Raw genomic sequence first — 19,304 nt, forward strand, 5'->3', positions numbered from 1 at the left:
ACGATCTCGCATGAGGGCCTAGCACTCAGCAATGTAAGTACTGTTAGTAAGTACTGTAAGTAAGTACTGTAGGTAAGTACTGTAGGTAAGTACTGTAAGTACAGTACTGTAAATACAGTGCTTCTGCACCATGTCCACAGTATGCAGGGAGCACATGTACTGCACGGTACCACCTACAGTGGGGATGTACCTACTTACTAGCACAGTACACCTAAGAACAGTACTCCTTGGCGCTCCCGAGTCGCCGCCGTGCACAGAAGCGCAGTACAAGAACCATCGGTGGTGGGGCGTGGCACGAGTTGCACAAGTACTAGCACAAGTACTAGTACTCCGTACTTGTGCTCGAATAATTACCTGCCGGCTCAACTTAGGCTAAAAATGCTGACCTATCGCGGGTGCATGGATGGCCGATAATAATGAGACATGGCGCCTGGCGGGGAAGAATCGACTGAGGCCCCGCCTCGCCGACTTTCGCCCAGACGACGGACCGATGGGGACCGACTTAAAACTTGCACACATCCATCGTTCGAGCGGGTTCAACCTCCGACTGCCCAACCCACAACCTTTGCCCAACGGCTGCCCTGCGTGCAAGCTTTCCGACAGGCAGACGCCAGGTGATTGGAGATTTCACCTTGCCCTTCCCTCCATCTTCCCATCGTCGTCGAGTCGAGCGGCCGTCGTCCTTCGCCCACGACGCTCGCCTCTGCGTGATCCTGCCCTCTTGACTCGCCAGCCCTCGGACCCCGACTTCGACTCGGCCTCCCGCCGCCGGCCATCATGGACAGCGTCCTCCGCCAGTCCAAGGCCATGTGCCCCTTTCTCAAGGCCGCCTCGCCCGCGACGCTGCGTGCCATGTCGACCTCGGCCCGCCCCAAGGCCTCGCCCTGCGGCGGCACCATGTCGAAGCTGCAGCTCCTTGCCCATCGCTGCCCCATCATGGGCCAGGCGCTGGCCGTGCAGTCGGCGAGGAACGGTGCCGCCGCCGCCCGGTCCGCCGCCGCCTTCCGCGCCTTTTCCGTGCCCGTCAACGTCGGCGGCAAGGCGCGCATCCACGCGAGCTGCGGCCAGCAGGCGAGAGCCGTCGACGGCTCCCTCCTCAAAGTCCGAGATGCCGGTGCCGGTACGTGTCCTCTGCTTCATCCGTCGACAGACCGACCGAACGAACGAACGCTGACCTCGAACCGCCGTCCCAGCCCGCGTCCCGCCGACCGTGTCGATGCGCGGAAAGGATGCCGGCGGCCACGCCCTCGCTTCCGGCGCCGAGCCGAACGTGGCCAAGTTCGACTATGAAAACTTTTACGACGCCGAGCTCGACAAGAAGCGCAAGGACAAGTCGTACCGCTACTTCAACAACATCAACCGCCTCGCCAAGGAGTTCCCCCGCGCCCACATGGCCAGCAGGGAGGACCGCGTCACCGTCTGGTGCGCCAACGACTACCTCGGCATGGGCCGCAACCCCCGCGTCCTGAGCAGGATGCACGAGACGCTCGACGAGTACGGCGCGGGCGCGGGCGGCACCCGGAACATCTCGGGCCACAACAAGCACGCCGTCGAGCTCGAGGCCGAGCTCGCCAAGCTGCACGCCAAGGAGGCGGCCCTCGTCTTCAGCTCGTGCTACGTGGCCAACGACGCGACGCTCGCCACGCTCGGCAGCAAGCTGCCCGACTGCGTCATCCTCTCCGACAGCCTCAACCACGCGTCCATGATCCAGGGCATCCGCCACTCGGGCACCAAGAAGATCGTCTTCAAACACAACGACGTCGCCGACCTCGAGGCCAAGCTCGCCGCCCTCCCGCTGCGCGTGCCCAAGGTCATCGCCTTCGAGTCCGTCTACAGCATGTGCGGCTCCGTCGGGCCCATCGAGGCCATCTGCGACCTCGCCGACAAGTACGGCGCCATCACCTTCCTCGACGAGGTGCACGCCGTCGGCATGTACGGCCCGAGCGGCGCCGGCGTCGCCGAGCACCTCGACTGGGAGGCCCACGCCCGGGGCCAGCCGCGGGGCACCCTCATGGACCGCGTCGACATCATCACCGGCACCCTCGGCAAGGCCTACGGCTGCGTCGGCGGCTACATCGCCGGCAGCGCCCGCCTCGTCGACATGATCCGCTCCCTCGCCCCGGGCTTCATCTTCACTACGTCGCTGCCGCCCGCCACCATGGCCGGCGCCAAGGCCTCGATCGAGTACCAGATGGAGCACGACGGCGACCGTCGGCTGCAGCAGCTCCACACCCGCGCCGTCAAGGAGCAGCTCGACGCCCGCGACATCCCCGTCATCCCGAACCCGTCCCACATCATCCCCATCCTCGTCGGCAACGCCGAGCTCGCCAAGGCCGCCTCCGACATGCTGCTGCGGGACCACCATATTTACGTGCAGTCCATCAACTACCCGACCGTGCCCGTCGGCCAGGAGCGTCTCCGAATCACGCCGACGCCCGGCCACACCAAGGGATACCGCGACGAGCTCGTCGAGGCCATCGACGAGATCTGGAGCCGCCTGGGCATCAAGCGCACCTCGCAGTGGGCCGCCGAGGGCGGCTTCATCGGCGTCGGCGAGCCCGCCAACGCCCCGGAGCCCCTCTGGACCGACAAGCAGCTCGGCATCGAGCAGGCCGCGCGGGAGCTCGGCGCGTCGGGCCGCCGCCCGAGCCACGGCTTCACCGAGGCTCTCCTGGAGCGCGAGGCCGCCTCTGCCGCGAGCCAGGCCGCGCGCGTCGCCGCCTAGGAAGCCTCGGTCGCCCTCCGCCCGCAGCGTTGGCCTGCTCACGTCGAGCCGTCCGTGGTGCGATGGCCATCTTACGTACTCCGGTAGCAAATGCAGCAATGAGCCGACGCCTCAGGCGACGAACTGTGCCGTACGTGCATGTCCGCTTGCCTCCATCGACGGCACCCGCGCAGGCTCCGGGCCGTCTAGTGAAGAGCATGCTGCGCGTGACAGAGTGCGATGCCGAGGAACGAGGCCACCATCACCGGCGGAACTTGGTGCCGTTGCCGTCGATGCAACCAGACGACGGTGAATAGCCTACAGTACAAAAGGCCAGCACTGCAGTTGCAGGCACCTGCGGGGCGGCCCTGAAGACGGAACGGCCTGTCGTACGGGCAGTACGCAGCGTGTATCCGTACATGCAGCTGTGCGCTTGTGCGTGCCAGTGAGTTAGTGCCTAGTACTGAGATGCGTGCGCCTGTACAACTGCAGTACGTACTTGTACTCGAATATACGGGCAGCACTCACTCTTGTTTGGTACTGACTACAGTAGGTCGTTCTGCCACTACCCTTCTTGCATGTGCCTTTGAGCAGTACTTGTACATGTACTTACTGTAAGTAAATGTACTTACTGTAAGTAAATGTACTTACTGTAAGTAAATGTACTTACTGTAAGTAAATGTACTTACTGTAAGTAAGTACTGTAAGTATAAATCGCAAGTACTTTCTGTGCATGTATTACTTATTGCATACAAGTACTGCAGCAACGCCAGTCTCGAATGTGCTGTACATGTACTTACTACTACAGTACTCCGTAAGTACTGTACTATAAGTACGTGCTTCGTACGGAGTACAAGTACTGCACAGAAGCACTTTTCCGCACCTTCTGTCCAAGTCGTATCGTACAAGTACATGTACAGTGGGTGTTCGGAGTACTTGTACATTTACAATGTACAGTACGGAGTACGTTGTACATTTACTCGATACAGCAGCACAGTTGCATGCACATTTAAGTACATGCGCGGTGCATCGTAGGCCCCGCACTAGTGCCTGACTTGCGAGGCCGCCACTTGCATCTCAAACGGGTGCATGAGTAATCATAAAGCTGTCTGTCCGGGACGGAGTTCCGGGCCAATTCCTGCATCCGCTTCATCGAACCTTTCCCCATGTCTCACTCCCGAATCAAACGACCATGTGCCCCGATAGGCGGGGGAAAAGGTTCAGCGACCCCTGCCGATGTCTTGAACGTTCGATAGCTAGCCCAATACGAACACAGCTGCTTCACTCTCCGTCGCCCATTGTGGCCGTTTCGCCCACCCTTTATCACCTTACGCTGTAACTCGTACGACCTCAGAGCCAGTCCGGGGACCGAAACCGCGAATGCACCCTCAATTCTCCCTTCCCTGCAAATCATCTGCCCCATATTCCTACAGTTGTCGTTGTACTGTAAGTGTGCCATGACCCAAGCTTTGGACTCTGTGTTGTGATGCTCCGTGGCAATCGAATGGGGCTACCAACGTCATCCGGCCGCCGCCCCGAACCTCCTCCTGTGTACTCCTCCATCCATCTCTTTCTCTCTCGCCCGCACACTCTCGTTGCTTGCCGTGCGCAATTCAAGATATCAGCTGCAGGATAGCCGCATAGGCGCCTCGGAGCCATTGTCCAGAGTCGCTCGAGATGCAAGCACCGGCTCACAAGGGCCCCAAGGCCTGCACTACCTGTGCCAAGGCAAAGGCAAGGTGCATCCTCAGCGCAGGAAGCGGCGATGGCGCCAAGTGTGAGAGGTGAGTGGGCAGGCCACTGGGGCGTACAGCTAATGCCCGGCTCATCCGTGACTGACGCCGGCAAGATGCTACCGCCTCAAGAAGGATTGCTATTCCCGCGCTCCGGCCCCGCCTCGTATCAAGAAGCGCCCCAAGAGGTCGAGGGTCGCCGAGCTGGAGAAGCGGCTCAACGAACTGTCGTCCCAGTTCGACGGCGGCCAGAATCAACTCGGGGCAACGAGGACGGCAGCAATGATGCCCAAGCCGACGCCAAAGATTCCGGAAAAGGGCGAGATGCTGAACCTTGAGCACCTCTTCCCGTCGCCGAGCTCGACCAGCGCAGAGAGCGAGTCAGCTGCTTGGAGCCCGGAAGCCTTGCGTTCCTGGGAGTCTCCTTGGCCGCTCCCCGGTGAGGCCGGAGTCTTGCTCGAACAATACCACGACGCCTTTGCCCACCTCTTCCCTTTCGTGCCTGTTCCCAACGTCACCGCCGCCGAGCTGCGCACCGAGCGACCGTTCCTTTGGAAAGCCGTCATGATGGCCAGTTGCATATTTGACGCCGCGCGCCAGGCCAAGTTGGGCGAGGAGCTGCTGGCAGACATCGGAAAGGCAGCCGTCGTCGATGGCGAAAGGAGCCTGGACTTGTTGCAAGGACTGGAAGTCTTGGTCGCTTGGTGCGTCTCAATCACACCAAGCGTGTCCGGTCTTGTCCTATTTGACTGTTGCTGACGGCGAGGTTCTTGTGCCGCGTAGGTTCCATTGTGCGCTCAAGAGCTCGCAGGTGACCAACTTGCTTTTCCTCGCAAGGTCTATGTGCGTCAACCTCAATTCCATGTCGTACGGATCCGGGGATGGCGACGCCAAGTACGGAAGTCTGGACTGTGCGCGGGCCTATGCGGGAGTGTACTACATCAACACCCTGTAGGTTGGCCGAGTCAGACTTCATCCGTTGTGTCATCTAACGTTTGTGTAGCGTCTTCACCACAAACAAAAGAACCGACGTCTTGATGGACACGGCGCAGCTGGAAACGTATTGCAGCCTTGTCGAGACTCGCATGGAATATCCATCCGATCTGTACCTGATCAAGCTCATCAAAATCCAGCAGATAGCCCAGACAATTTCCCTCGCCATGGCCTTTAACCCCGCCATGCCGGCTACGTCTTTACCTCCCATGGTGGTGGTAGACCTGTTCCGGGATCAGCTGGACACCTTCAGGGCCACCTTGCCAGCAAGCCTTGTCGAAAATCGTTCGTTTCTCTGTCCCCGCATAATTACCATCCAATACTCCCCCCTAACGTTGCCATAGAAACTCTCCAATGTCACACTTCCATTGCCGAGTTGCTCCTGGCGGACATGGCCATCTCTGACCAGCACTGTAGCGCATCCAACATGGCTCTGGCCGATCGACTGCAGCTCCTCTGGGCCTGTGTCCGCTCCCTCCGCGCATTCTTTAAAGTCCGCTTCGCCGGGTCCGAGATCGAGAGGCCGCGCTTTCTCACCCTCATCGCCTCGGACCTCGCTTACGCATTTATCACCGGCATCAAGCTTCTTACCCTAAGCGTTCCCGGGTGGAACGTCGATGATATCGGCTCCGAGCTGCCGCTTGACCAGATACTCGGCCGCCAGATCCAGGACCTTGACGAAATCATCACCAAGCGGAAAGGCGGCATGTTGTCGACCGACAAGTCCGGGTTGGAGGATCCGCTCGAGCGTCTGCTGCGGTTGTTGAGGACGGCCCAGGAGCTTGTGGCGCTGCAGCTAAGCGGCGTGACGCCCCAGGAGATTGCTCAGGAGATTGTCCAGGATCTGAGCGGCGAAAAATGGCAGGACCTGGTGGCCGACTCGACGGTGCTAGTACCGTGAGGCGAAGGGAGCGACACGGCCATCATACATTTTTCATAACGACAATGGGGCCTTGTGCCCGAAAGGCTCGTTCCTGCAGCGGACGATATACAGTGGCGTCAAAGGGGCGTGCCTGGTTATCACGATGCCCATGACAGATACAGATTACCTTGCTGGAAACGAGCAAGGAGGGTCACGTCGATGTGATCAGCTCGGTTGTATTAACATGGTTCTATTCGGCGTCTTTCTGGGATTGGGTATAGCGAGCAAATTGCTGATTCATATGTGACCAAGGAATCAAACTAGGGGTTACGACCAGCGGTGGCATGATTTAAACCACGTTCGCCTCATCACTCATTCATACTCTTGATCATGTGTAGAATAGACATGAACTTCATAGCATGCCTTCATTCCACTTCCTCATCAGCCTCTGGAGGGGACGATGTTTGTGCACAGGTTGTAGCGTTTCATCGCACGTACCGTCTCACCTCCTTCACCTACTTCTCGTCTGCGTTGACGACTTGCACTTTGGCCATGGAAAGCCACTGCAAGTCCCCTGCTGTTGTCGCCTTGCGAATGCCATACAGCTCGTCGATGAAGGCGGGCACAAACGTCCCAGGGCCCCTGACCTCGGGCCTCACGGCGGCCATTTCGGCGGCGACGCCAAACAAGACTGTAGCTGCGAGGCAAGCGACCAGCGCATCCTCGCCAAAGGCGCCGACCATGGCGCTGACGGTGGTGCCGAGGCTGCAACCGGTGCCGGTGACCATGCCAAGCAGCTCGTGGCCGTTGTCGACGCGGAGGGTACGGCGACCATCGCTGATGAGGTCTGTTGGGCCCGTGAGGAGGACAACGCAGCTGTGCTGACGGGCGATATCACGAGCGAGGCGTGCGCGTTCAGAAATGCTGAGGACGGCAGTGGAGTCGACACCACGCTGCCGCTCGGTGACGGATGGGCCACCGTGGACGGTGAGGAGTTCTGACGAGTTGCCCTTGATGACGGCGTAGTGACCCGCGGCCAGGAGCGTCTGGACGGCTTCTCTTCTGACCGCCGTAGCGCCGGCACTATCCTTTCACTATTAAAACGGGACTACTCGAACAAGGGATTCAGGGGTCAGCCAGTCATGACTGAGGGCGACGACGTACCCGACGGGGTCGAAAACAACAGGCCTTCCGGCGTCATTGTATGCTTTGAGAGCCTGGATAAAATTCCGCAGGCCATCGGGAGTGATGGTTCCCATGTTGATGACGAGCGCCGCTCCGAGTTTGGCGAGATCGGGTGCTTCCTCGGCGTAGTTGGCCATGATGGGGCTTGCGCCAACGGCGAGGGCAACGTTGGCGGCAAAGTTTTGGACGACCTGCAGAAGCGGGCTTCAGTTTGGCATCTCAGGCATCCATTTTCATACACCTACCAGGTTGGTCATGTTATGCGTCAGGGGCGTCGTCCCCGCCACCGTCCGGACGACTTGCGGCATCTTGGCAGTGAGCACTGTCCCAAGCAACTGGCGAGCGGCGGCAGCGGGATCAGGCGCTGCGATGAGGGCGCTCACGACGGCCAGGCCATCGAGAGACTTGCGGGAGGAGCCGTCATGCGCCAGGACCGATGCTGCGTTGGAATTGTTGATGCCGCCGATGCAGACGGTTGGCACGGCGCCGTGACCGGACTCTTTGAGCGCTTCAAGAATGGTGCTGACTCCGGATGGGCCGATGATGGATTTTGTATCCTTCTTGCTGATAGATCATGTGTCAGCGGAAACATGCTAGTCGAGGATGCGGATGCAAAGGGGTTGGCTACGTTTGTGTTGCAAAGACCGTTCCTATGCCAAGGTAGTCTGCGCCCGCCTCGCAGGCTCTGATGGCTTCCTCCTCGCAGCTGACGGTGACACCAATGATCTTTTCGCTGCCCAGAATGCGACGGGCGGCATCGAAGCCTATAGAACAGTCGGTGCTCTACGATCAAACTTGATCTGGAAGTCAATCATCGATTGATGGTATGCCTACTCATATCGTCCTGTCCGATGTGGACGCCCTCGCAGCCGACTTCGACGGCGACTTCGACGCGATCGTTCACCAGCAGGGGCACGTCGAATCGTTTGGTCAGCACATGCAGCTCCCTCGCCGTCGTTACAGCATCCTCGTGCGAGCAGTTCTTGTCGCGATACTGCACGATACCGACACCACCCCGCAATGCAGCCTCGACAACCTGCGTGAGACTGCAGTCGCCGAGGACGGCCGGGGTCGAGTCTGTAACGAGATATACGCCGTAGTCGACTGTGCGATTAACCATTTTGAGGGGGGTCGACAGTTGCTAGATCGCAGTGAAGGAGATGAGTGAGTGACGTTGAGTTGGATGAGGTCAAAAAAGGGAAAATATGGATACCGACAGGAGTACTCCGTACGGAGTACACCGTACTTACTTACATTCTGTCACGCAACGAACCAAAGGTACGCAGGATGCAATACAAAGCGTCGCATATTTTGCATATCCGTTTACATAGCTTCGCCGCATAAGGGTGCAAGATAAACACAATAAGTTGATCTATATATTTCTCATCTCCTCATACAGAACTATTGTACAAAAATAGAAGCATGATGGTCTACGTACTTCTCATTCATTACGGCAACGGCGTGCCGCCCACTCGCTGTTGTTGCTCTTGCTCCGTCCCAGATGCGATGCATGCATGGCCCCATCATGATTCATCCTCGAGTGCGACTTGAGACTCCTCAACTCCGATCCAAGGCTCCTCAGACACCCGGTCCGAAGGCTAAAATCTCGAAATATCGCGGCCAAAGACCCAGGTGATAAACCAGTAGACGGGAATCATGATCTTGTTCCGCACGCTCATGCTCTTGGTCAGATACGCCGTGCGCCAGAGGATCCAAGCGGCCCGACCCTTGAGCTCGTCTGCGCTGCTCTGATGGATGGCCCGCCAGCTGCCGAGATAGGCCATGCTGCCGAGGTTGCGAAAGGTAAAGGCCGCTCGCCCCTTGGCCTCCCCGTGTCGTCGGCCGCCGCTGTCGAGGTTGAGCTGCTTTGCGAGGTACGCCGCCTGCTGGCTGGCGACCTGCGCCGTGGCCGGGTAGCTTCGCCCCTGAACGGCGGCGCAGTCGCCGACGGCGTAGACGTCCGGAAGCGTGACGGTCTTGCCGTTGTCGCCAGAGTCCCCCCGAAGCTGCACCTGCACTCGCATGTGCTGATCGGTGACGAAGCCGCCCGTCCTGCTGTCCTTGGCGATCCTCCCGATGCCCGTCAGGTCTCGGCCGACGAGCTTTCCCGTCAGCGGATTCTGCATCAGTCCCGTGCTCCAGACGACGACGCCGGCGCCCACCTCGGCCGTCTCCTCCTTGATTCGCAGCATCAGGTGGTCGCCCTCGCGCCGGATCCGCTCGAGCTGGTGCTCCGTCTTGACGCGGATACCCTGCCGGCGGAACATGTCGGTCGCGTATTTGGCCAGGTTCTGGTCGAACATGGGCAGCACCTTGGGCGCGATGTCGTAGATGGTAATGGCCACGAAGGGCATGAGCTGGGGAAACAGCCGGGCGAGATCGTCGCGAATGAGGTCGTGCAGCTCGGCGGCGAACTCGATGCCCGTCGGCCCGCCGCCTACGATGGCAAAGTGCAACAGCTTCGCCCTCTCGTCGTCAGAGGTCGTCGGGAGGGATGCCTTTTCGAAGGCGCCGAGAACGCGAAGGCGAATGATGCGGGCGTCGCCGATGTCGCGGAGAAAGCAGGCGTGCTCCACGACGCCCTCGATGCCAAACGTCTGGCTGTAGCAGCCGACGGCCAGTACAAGCTTGTCGTACGGCACCTCGAACTCGGTCTCGGTCTTGGTGCCCTTGGTCAGCGTGACGCCCGTGACGGCGCCGACGTCGCCCTGGGTGTTGGCCTCGACGCGAACGACCTTGCGCTGAAAGTCAATGTCCGACGCCCAGGCCTGGTGGAACTCGGCCAGGCCGAGCCTCCGGACGGGCTCGATGGCGGTGCGGAACTCGAGTGTGCCGACGGCAGTGGAGGCTAGCAGGGGCGTGAAGACGAAGTGTGAACGCGGAGAGATGAGGATGCTCTTGCAGGTTCGGGGGTTGAGCTTGCGTCCGAGGGCATATCCTGCCCAACCGGAACCAAGGATGACGATACGTTCCGGGGATTCTGTTGAGCGCCAAAAATCAGCATTGTCAGTTGAGGAGATTGAGTGCCGGGTTTGAGGAACCGGTGGCTGCCTACCATCCACCTTGACATGCGTTGACGCTCGTTTCATCCGGGGTCGATTTGCGCAGGCAAGAGTCGCCGCCTTGCTAGACGATCTCATCCATGTTCTAGACCAGTATGTTAGTCCTGCCGATGCCGCCATATCGAGCGTCAGCAGAAGAAAAGAGCTTCCGAGGGATATAGAATCCGCGTGTTGCGTTTGGCTGACGATGATGACGTCGCTGGCATGAATATGACATCGGTCAACAATTCTTCGTCCGCGGCGGGCAGAAAAACGGCTGAATAAAAGTCATTTATAGGCAGGCACTGCTTGCGTTTTTTATCTGAGGCAAACCATATTCCACCTCGGGCGAGAACCACTTCTTATTTTGACAATGGATGCTTGTTCGCTGCTGGTAAACTGCTTTCGTTCCCTGTCACGATAATTCGCCGGAACGATGGTGTCACACCTCAACGCCATGAGTACTAGCTTGTCCAGGTACAGTGCAGGCATGATTGACAGTGTACTTTGCTGCGCTAGTACTCCGAACATGCTTGTAACCGTAGTGCAAGTACTTGTATATTTTACAGCTACTGTTGATATATCGCTGTACACACATGTAGTTGTACATACAAGTACTTAAGCACAGTCTGCAAGTAATACCTGCTATTACTTACAGTACTTACTCCGTACTGTACTTGCACTTGGCCACCAACCGGTGGTTACATCAGACATAGGCTTGACTGACTTGATCCACTTCGCCAACCTTTGTCAAAGACTCCTGCGCGATGCTCTACCAAGTACGATATAAGGGAGTCTCGTCCATTCTATGCATATATCAGCATCGGTGCCTTCGCCGCCCCCGATTTCGCCCGAGCGACGCCGTCCAGTGATGTACTATAGCACTATTGGTGCTCTCAATACCTGGCGAATTCTTCCCAACGCACGCACGCCTCCGCTACTGCAGCATGGCGTCCAGGCTCTCGCCCAGCACTCCTTCAATCTTCACGATCCATCGGTGCGTCTCCCTCTCGACCACCTCGTCGTCGTCTTCCTGCAGCTCGCTGATGCGCGGCAGCATCTCGTGCAGCATCGACAGCCACTCCTCGCCTAGCCGGTCCGTCAGCGCCTGCTCGCACTTCACAGCCGCGAGCCGCACCGCCGCCTTCTCCGACTTGAGGTGCTGCATGAGCGCCGAGTTGAGCTCCTTTTGATGCGCCTGCGAGTCGGCTGCCGCCGCCAACCCGACTATCGCTGGCACCAGGTCCTCGACGACATCCATCGTCCCTGCGTGCATGAACTGCGCCGTCAGCACCGGCGCCATTGCGCCAAAGTGAGACGGCGACTGCCAAAAGTCGTCCTGGTCGTGCTCGAAGCACGTCGCCAACGTCCCGAGCACCCGTCTCCAGAGCTCGCGCTCCTCGGCAACCTTGACATCGGCGGCGCCGAGGATCTTGACGGCGTCGTCGACGACGTAGGTCGCGTAGTTGGTCACGATCGACTTGAGCTGCCCGAAGAACGCTTGCAAGAAACCGTAGACGCTGTACTGCCGGAGAGCTCGTCCTGCCTTGTCGCTCTTCGGCAGACCAGTCGTCGTCCACTCGATCATCTGCCCAAATATCGGCCGGAAGGCCGCATCGTTGAGCTTGTAGATCATCCGCAGCGCAGTCCCGTTTACGGCCGCCTCGACCTTCGCCACTTGCCGGCTGGTCGTCTCGTTGAGGTTGTCCGCCATCCGAACGCGACGCCGCGTGTTCAACACCTTCAGTATGATGCTGGACAGCATCGCCGTGTTCTTCGTGATTGCTGACTTGGTGTGCTTGTCGATCGCCACACTCAGCGTCTCAATGTGCTCGAACATGGCCTGCTCGTGCTTGTTAGTGCCTTCCCGTGACTTGACTGCGACCGTACGCGCTCACCGTGAAACCTGCGGCCAACGCCTTGTCCCAATTCTTGTCCAAGCTTGTAAAAAAGTCCTTCGCATCCAGCTTTCGAGCGAGGAATCGGAGGCAGCCAGTTCGGCTCTCGTTGGTTTCGTCGTCGAAGCCGCTCTCTGCCGACTTGTTGGACACTTCCAGGATGCGGTCAGTATACGTCGACAGCATATACGGCAGGTGCTCTGCCAGAGAGCTGATGAATCCATAGCAAGCGCTGTGGAGCTCTTCGTCCGGGGACTCGCCATCCAAGCTCTCGCCGAGATAAGCAACCGCCTGCGGGATGGCAAGCGGCAGCACGGGCACAATCGCGTCCTGCAGCACGTCGACGAGAGATGTAAGGCAGAGCAGAGCCATGACCTGCAGCCTTTGATCGGCGTGCCCGAGGCTGTGCTCCCCAGCGACAATCGTCGCAGCCGCAACAACAGCCTCGATGTCCTTCTTGCCGTATTTTTCCGCGATCTTGTCCACGCAGGTGACGGCCGTGTGCTTGTAACGAATGTCGCTCGACTCCCTGATCGCCGCAGTCAGTTGTGGCAGGAACGCCAACAGAGCCTTCCTGGACGCCGTGTCGGTGTTGCTTTCCGTTTCGACACGCACTTCCAGGGCCCGGAGGACCTTTTGCCGAAGTCCCATGTCTTCGCGCCCAAGCAAGCTCTCGACAGCTTTGATAAAGTCTCCTGTCGAGAGCAGGTTCAGCAGGTTCGACAGCACAGAACCGCATCGTCCATGCAGTGTCTTGTTTGCCTTGACCTCATCCGCCAACAGCAAAACATTCTCCAGCAGCGCTGCGTACAGCTCACGAACACCGGCGGCCTCCGCGTCCTCTCGGCCCGCCAGCTTTCCGATGTGGCTCTTGAGCTTCTTATTCTCCAAGAGGCTCGGGAGAGCTGACAGTTGACGCAGGGCCATCTGCTCCACATCCTTGTCCTCGGCATCTTCGTGACTACGAAGGATGATGAACGAAATCTCGGGCTTCGGCTTGAACAGATCAGAAACGAGATCTAGAAGCTTCACGAAGCACTCCAGCTGCGTCTCGATGCTGAAGTTGTTGAGAAGATCGATGACAAAATGCAGCAGAGCATCGCTGGTGTCGTAGCGGTCTACCAGCATGCTGATCAAGGCAAAGAGGAACTCCTGCGGGCCTAGGGTCTCCACCAGTGCCGCAAATAGCCCCTGCCTTCTATGTACCGGGATGTGCTCGTATGCGGTCGTAAAGCTGACGAGAATGTCGCACGCGCTCGCCAAGGGGCTCTTTCGACCTTTTCGTAAAGACTCAATCAGGGGCGGGATGACTTCCTTGATGGTCTGCGACACGACGTGGGCAGAATAGTCGTCGCTCTGCCGCAGCACCGACGTGCCCATAAAGGTAAAGATTGGCATGACGCTGTGCAAGACCAAGTTCGGCGCAGTCGTGGCGAGATTGGCAACCAGCAGGAGCGCAGCATTCTGAACCACGGGACTCGATGACTTTTGGATGCAGTTGACGAGCAGGTCACCATAGCCGCCGGAGCTGTCGATTTTCAGATCCTTGTTCGCCCGATAGGCCGGCATCATGGCCAAGAGGCTTCGCAGGATCAAGTTTTGGAGATAGCCCAGCTCCGAGCCAACTACCGTCCTAAAGTGTTGAAGCTCGGACAAGGCGGTGAACAGCCCGTCCAACAGCTCTGGGTGCGACACCGGGTCCGAATTCTCGACAAGCTGCAGCACAAAAGTGACCTTGCTCAAAGCTTGGCTCAGCTCGGGAGTGACCTGGGTGATCAGGCCTCGGTTTCCATCCGACGAGCTCGTGCGTCGTCGCTTGTTCGGCGGTGGCTCCGTGATCATCTTCGTGCCGGTCTGGATGGAATTGAGAAAGTAGGAGAGAATGTCCGTAGTGAGGGGGACGGCTCGCAGCACATCGGCCGCTTCGCCTGAAACGATGGAGTCGACGTCGCTAGCTGGAGATGCCTGCGACACCTCTAAAAGCTGCTCGGCAGCCATCAGCTTGGCCTCGTCCTTCATAGAGGGCCACATCTTTCTGACTCGGCCAATGATGGCTCGAACGAGGTCTGGCTTGTCTGCTTGAGAAGGGTCTTTCAGAACTTCAAAGAGAAACTCCAAGCCGGGGGTGTCGTTGGATGCAACAACGTCCACAAATCGTGCATCCAGTTCAGCTCGATCAAGTCGCTCGTCGCTGCTAGCTTTCTTCGTCTCGTCATCCGTCAAGTTGACCCACCACTTGAGCACAGGCAGCAGCAATGTCGTTCTTGTCGTGCTGCCCACGCCACGCACTTCATTGAGAGCCTTGAGCAGTCTCTCTTTGACGAGGACAAAAGGCGTCGAGGCAGCATGGGAGGCAAAAAATGACAGGACGCTCAGTCGCGCCGATTGGCTCATGTGGTCTTTCTTGTCCAGGGCCTGCTGCGGCGGGACGAGATATTTGCCCTGCTCGATGCTGGACTGTATGAGAGATGAGATGTGCTCGGGATCAAGGACGCACTCTTCGATGCTCGGGAGTAGCTGCAGATGGAGCAGCTTGGCCGCGACATCGGCCTTGAAAGCGGTTTTGTCTTTCGACTTGCCGTACAACAACCCTTCGCCCCAGACCTTCATCGAGTTTGGAGAGAGTGGCAGGGCGAATTGGGTTGTCAGGACCGCGAGCAAGTCGGCTGCTGCCTGACGCACTCGTTTGGACGGGTCGCCGAGCGCGGCAACGCAGTACGGAATGAGGGCTTGCACGTCTACCTTGGCATCGTCAAAGGCCTTGAGCCTGTTCTTGACCATGTTCAGGGCGGCCGCGCGCGCCAGTGCCGGATAAGGACCGCACCAAATGCGAATGAAAAAGCTGCAGTAGGTGCAATCGTTGAAGGCCGTTTGACGCCGGAGCTTGGGGCATTCATCAAACTTGGCGAGGGCGGCGGCGTTCTGCGACTGCTCCGAGACGATAGTGAAGAAGAGGTGGCTAAACTCATCGAATATCTCGTTTGGCTGCGGCTGCAAACAGGTCGGCATGGATTCTTTCCGGGCGGACATATCGTCCACGGCGGCTTCCAGGTCCTGTGGGTGGATACGCTCGAGGGCCATTTCGGATTCACCACTTGGCTCGGCAGCAGAGGCCGGAAGCTTTCTGGTGCGGAAGGAAAGATCCAACTTTGCCTCCAACTCCTCGATGTCGAAGTCGACTTCCTCGATGACAGACTGGAAGATGTCGCCAGATTTCCCCGTCGTCTGGGACAAGGCAATCAAGGCGGAACCGAGGTCTCTCCGGAGTTTTCCATCTTCGTCGTTGCTATCGTTGAGATTCAAGGCCTTGAGAAGTAGAGATTTGAAGATGACGGCTATCTGCTTCTCCTTCAAGATCTGGCTGCTCAAGATGGCCATGATTGTCGAAAGGCCGCGCGAATCGCCCTTCTTGGAGAACCTCTCGATAAGAGCCAGGCAGAAACCGTTGGCAAGCTTGTCGACTCGCCTCTCGTGGCCAATCTCAACAAGAAGCGGGCCGATGTCGGCGAGCTTCATTAGGGCCTTTGTCACTTTGCTGTTCATTTGCTTTGCAGATTTGAACTGCGCCATGATTGCAAGGCAAACAAGGCCGGGTTTTACGGTTTCATTGGTCCAACCATGGGCAGTCTGCTGCATGAAGGCGGTGACGGCGACGTCGTCCAGGCTCGCCTTGGAGACAAAAACGGCCAGCGCCATGTACGACGCAATCTGAAGACTTGGGACCTTCTTCATGATCAACGATTCGGCAAATATGGGGCCAACCCGGTGCAGGACGGCTTGGGTATTCTCGCTCTGGACGGCTGCTCGTCCGGATCGGGACCTGTCGACTATTCCATTCACGGCCTCGGTCATGATGCCACCCCAGAAGGAGACGAGAGCCGGATACTGGCAGCGCCTTCGACATGACTCAAGAGTGTATTCCGAAAGGGATGTAAGGAATTCGGGGTGCTGAATAGCTTCATGGACGAGGACTGATCTCGGCGGGGACGTGAGCGACTTGGCGTAGGGGTCGAGGAATCGTAGTTGGTGAGGAAGCTTGGCGGGAAGAATTGATAGTAGAGTGGCGAAAGTAGGAATGGAATGATAAGGAAGGAATGTCATCAAAAGGAGCGCGGTATTTTCTTCGTGGATACTATACAGGAAAGTGTGGTCAGCCTCTCAACGGTTGGGCCAGCAGGTGGCAAACAAACGTACCGGAAGCGACGTATCAACCATTCGATGGCTTTGATGGCAGGCATGAGCCTCAAGCGACAGCCTGCCAAGCGCAGAAAGGCCTCGACCTGGCGGTCGAGCTCCTCGTTCTCGGCAGCGGTGAGCTGGGTGCGGTCCTGGTCCTGGCTTTCGTCGCTGAATATGGTGGATTGAAATGGCGTGAAGCGGGCGTCTAGTTGGCAAAGCTCTTCGAATCCAGGATAGCATGTCGCGAAGAGGGTTTGAAAACTTTGGGTAGCAGCCACTCGGGCCTCCCAGATGAGAGACTTGGAGTGAGCGGCCTTTTGCGCCTTGACGTTGAGTGTTGCCTTGGATTTGGCAGCGACCTGGGCCAACTGCGCCGCAAGAGAGGTCGCCATGGCTACAGGACTGCGAGGCTGTTGGAGCCCAGAGTCGGTTGAAGTACAGCAGCTGGAACGAGAGGTACCGGCGACCCGTCTAGGGACAGAAGGTTAATTTGGTTGATATATCGCCCGTGGAAGCAGCTTCCATGCCGAAATTTTAGGCACTCTGGACTATATGTAATTACCTGGGCGGTGGTGCCTACGGAGAGACGGTTGAAAAAAAATAGACGGGCGGCGGTTGAAAAACTTAATCGATAACGAAATTCGCTACGCCAATTGGCCAGCCAGATTGGGGGGCACTACCAATACTGCTCGAATCTGCCCGACCCCACTTTGTGCAGTTGTGAGTAATTACTCCGTACTCGTACTTTATTCCGTACTCCGGTATTAATACGGAATATACTACTATAGCGTTTACAAGTATTCATGTAATACACCTCCATGTACTTCGTACGCCTACGGTACATGTTGGCGTTGGCGTAATAATAGCAAGTATGTACGAGTGCTCCGTAAGTACTTGCAGGTGCCATGCTATATGAGTTCGTACTGCAAATGTGCTAATACCTATATGTACATGTACACCAAAGTACACCTACACCTACATGTAAGTACGGAGTACAGTACTCCGTAGTTGTACATGAAATAGACAAAGCCGAGGAGTCCCCACCGACCTCGCTCTCATCAATCGCTTCCTCCTCTATTATTAATTAGCTCTCCCGCTCCTTCTGGGCTGCTCAGTGGCTTTGGCAAGCCACAACAACCACTGGGCACGTCGGTGATCTCACTATTTCTTGATATTTTCGTTACCTTTCTGGAGCCAGATGGCTGTAAGTCAAACTGGTCCACCAAATTGCTCACTCTGCCGCCACCAGGATCATGGGCCAACTCCGCATATATAGGTCCCTTACCCTCAAGTCGTCCTTCTTGGCGACTCGCTGTTTGAGCAATCGGTAAATCTTGACAACGGTTTCTCATTCCAGGCGGCCCTTCAGACCCGTATGTCCGTCCGTCCAACTACTGGCTGAGGTCCGAGAAGCCAGCCCCGAACTGACAACACCTGCTCCCTGCTCAGTTTGCATCCGACGTCTTGATGTCGTCAACCGCGGGCTCTCGGGATGGAACTCGGCGAATGTCGTGGAGCATCTCGATAGGCTTTTCCCGAAACCGACGACGTTGTCACCTAGAATCAAGCATCTGGTGAGGATGACACGTCCCGATCTCATCCAATTTCGAATCGTCGCTCAGGTAGAATCTGTCATCAGGTCATTCTGCTGGGCGCAAATGATGCTGTGATCCCAATGCCAACCACGACGCAGCATGTTCCGATTGACCAGTACAAGACGAACCTGCAAACAATCATCAACCACCCGCACATCCGAGCACATGAACCCAAGATCCTGCTCGTGACGCCGCCGCCGCTCGACGAAATCAAAAGGGAGGAAGTCGATAAAGCAGCGGGCCATCCACGCACAACCCGCACTTGCGCAATCTCTGCCTCGTACTCGGACAAGGCACGTGAGGTAGCACGGGAAAACCCCGATGTCACTCTCGTCGACCTTTGGCAAGCCCTGATGAACAAGGCGATCGAAATGGCTCCTGAGCACTACACTCCAGGAGGGCCATGGCTTGGGACTCGAGAAAATGGGCATCGAGGAGGACTGAAGGAGCTGCTTTCCGACGGGCTTCACATGAGTGGTGACGCATACAGAGTCTTTTACGACGAGATCAAACCACTCATTCTTGACGAATGGGCCCACCTGCAAGAGAATGATCGTACCGGTTATTTACTTCCGGACTGGCGGACACTAAACTGTTAAAAAATGTCGCAAGGATGCTGACCAACCATGCTTCAAATATACTTGTGGACATTGGAATAGCACTGGCACACATTCGGACGGAACACCTAGGTTGAAGTTGACCTACGGTACTCACTAGGGCAGAGGGACACAGCCACAGATCTTGATTTCATGACCTCATGAACTGGGATGACAGCTTGTGCAGAGCATGATTTACCGGAATACTCGTCTCTGCAGTGCAGTTTCAAACGCCATTGAGGGTTGATAATACTCCGTTCGTTTGCAGAGGTCCTACCAATCATGACCAGCAAGTGGTGAGGCCTACGGGGCCTCAATTAAATATACCACATCCCAACGACCATTCCTATATTATCGCTGGCTTATCTTTTTCCAAGGAAATGTTTCCTTGTTGCCTCTTCTCTAATAAAAGGCCATGGCTTCCACTTTTCTTTGACGTCAGCGACTCTTCTTGCGAAGCAAAACTCGAACCCCACATATTCGTACCCGGGTTCCCAGTGGGACGCTAATGGAGATGG

At 57.4% G+C, this 19,304-nt stretch overlaps 6 protein-coding genes across 6 annotated transcripts; 3 read left to right on the forward strand and 3 right to left on the reverse strand.

Annotated features, from left to right (window-relative positions):
• Window positions 1-777: 777 nt before the first annotated feature.
• Window positions 778-2,725, forward strand: DCS_01217 (5-aminolevulinate synthase precursor; the record flags this gene model as incomplete). Its single annotated transcript, XM_040798552.1, has 2 exons — window positions 778-1,120; window positions 1,194-2,725. The coding sequence occupies 2 exons, from the start codon at window positions 778-780 to the stop codon at window positions 2,723-2,725; spliced, it is 1,875 nt and encodes a 624-aa protein (XP_040659435.1).
• A 1,656-nt stretch (window positions 2,726-4,381) lies between these two features.
• On the forward strand, window positions 4,382-6,331 carry DCS_01218 (uncharacterized protein; the record flags this gene model as incomplete). Its single annotated transcript, XM_040798553.1, has 5 exons — window positions 4,382-4,488; window positions 4,554-5,141; window positions 5,221-5,388; window positions 5,441-5,715; window positions 5,775-6,331. 5 exons carry the CDS (start codon window positions 4,382-4,384, stop codon window positions 6,329-6,331), a joined length of 1,695 nt encoding a protein of 564 aa, XP_040659436.1.
• Window positions 6,332-6,807: 476 nt separating this feature from the next.
• Window positions 6,808-8,597, reverse strand: DCS_01219 (uncharacterized protein; the record flags this gene model as incomplete). Its single annotated transcript, XM_040798554.1, has 5 exons — window positions 6,808-7,375; window positions 7,457-7,668; window positions 7,723-8,041; window positions 8,106-8,241; window positions 8,312-8,597. 5 exons carry the CDS (start codon window positions 8,595-8,597, stop codon window positions 6,808-6,810), a joined length of 1,521 nt encoding a protein of 506 aa, XP_040659437.1.
• A 478-nt stretch (window positions 8,598-9,075) lies between these two features.
• Window positions 9,076-10,566, reverse strand: DCS_01220 (uncharacterized protein; the record flags this gene model as incomplete). Its single annotated transcript, XM_040798555.1, has 1 exon — window positions 9,076-10,566. One exon carries the CDS (start codon window positions 10,564-10,566, stop codon window positions 9,076-9,078), a length of 1,491 nt encoding a protein of 496 aa, XP_040659438.1.
• An 889-nt stretch (window positions 10,567-11,455) lies between these two features.
• Window positions 11,456-16,987, reverse strand: DCS_01221 (U3 small nucleolar RNA-associated protein; the record flags this gene model as incomplete). Its single annotated transcript, XM_040798556.1, has 3 exons — window positions 11,456-12,361; window positions 12,417-16,548; window positions 16,611-16,987. 3 exons carry the CDS (start codon window positions 16,985-16,987, stop codon window positions 11,456-11,458), a joined length of 5,415 nt encoding a protein of 1,804 aa, XP_040659439.1.
• An 806-nt stretch (window positions 16,988-17,793) lies between these two features.
• Window positions 17,794-18,789, forward strand: DCS_01222 (uncharacterized protein; the record flags this gene model as incomplete). Its single annotated transcript, XM_040798557.1, has 4 exons — window positions 17,794-17,799; window positions 17,872-17,968; window positions 18,045-18,169; window positions 18,235-18,789. The coding sequence occupies 4 exons, from the start codon at window positions 17,794-17,796 to the stop codon at window positions 18,787-18,789; spliced, it is 783 nt and encodes a 260-aa protein (XP_040659440.1).
• Window positions 18,790-19,304: the final 515 nt, after the last annotated feature.

The sequence above is a fragment of the Drechmeria coniospora genome, chromosome 01 (genome assembly GCF_001625195.1).
Source record: "Drechmeria coniospora strain ARSEF 6962 chromosome 01, whole genome shotgun sequence".
NCBI lineage: Eukaryota > Fungi > Ascomycota > Sordariomycetes > Hypocreales > Ophiocordycipitaceae > Drechmeria > Drechmeria coniospora.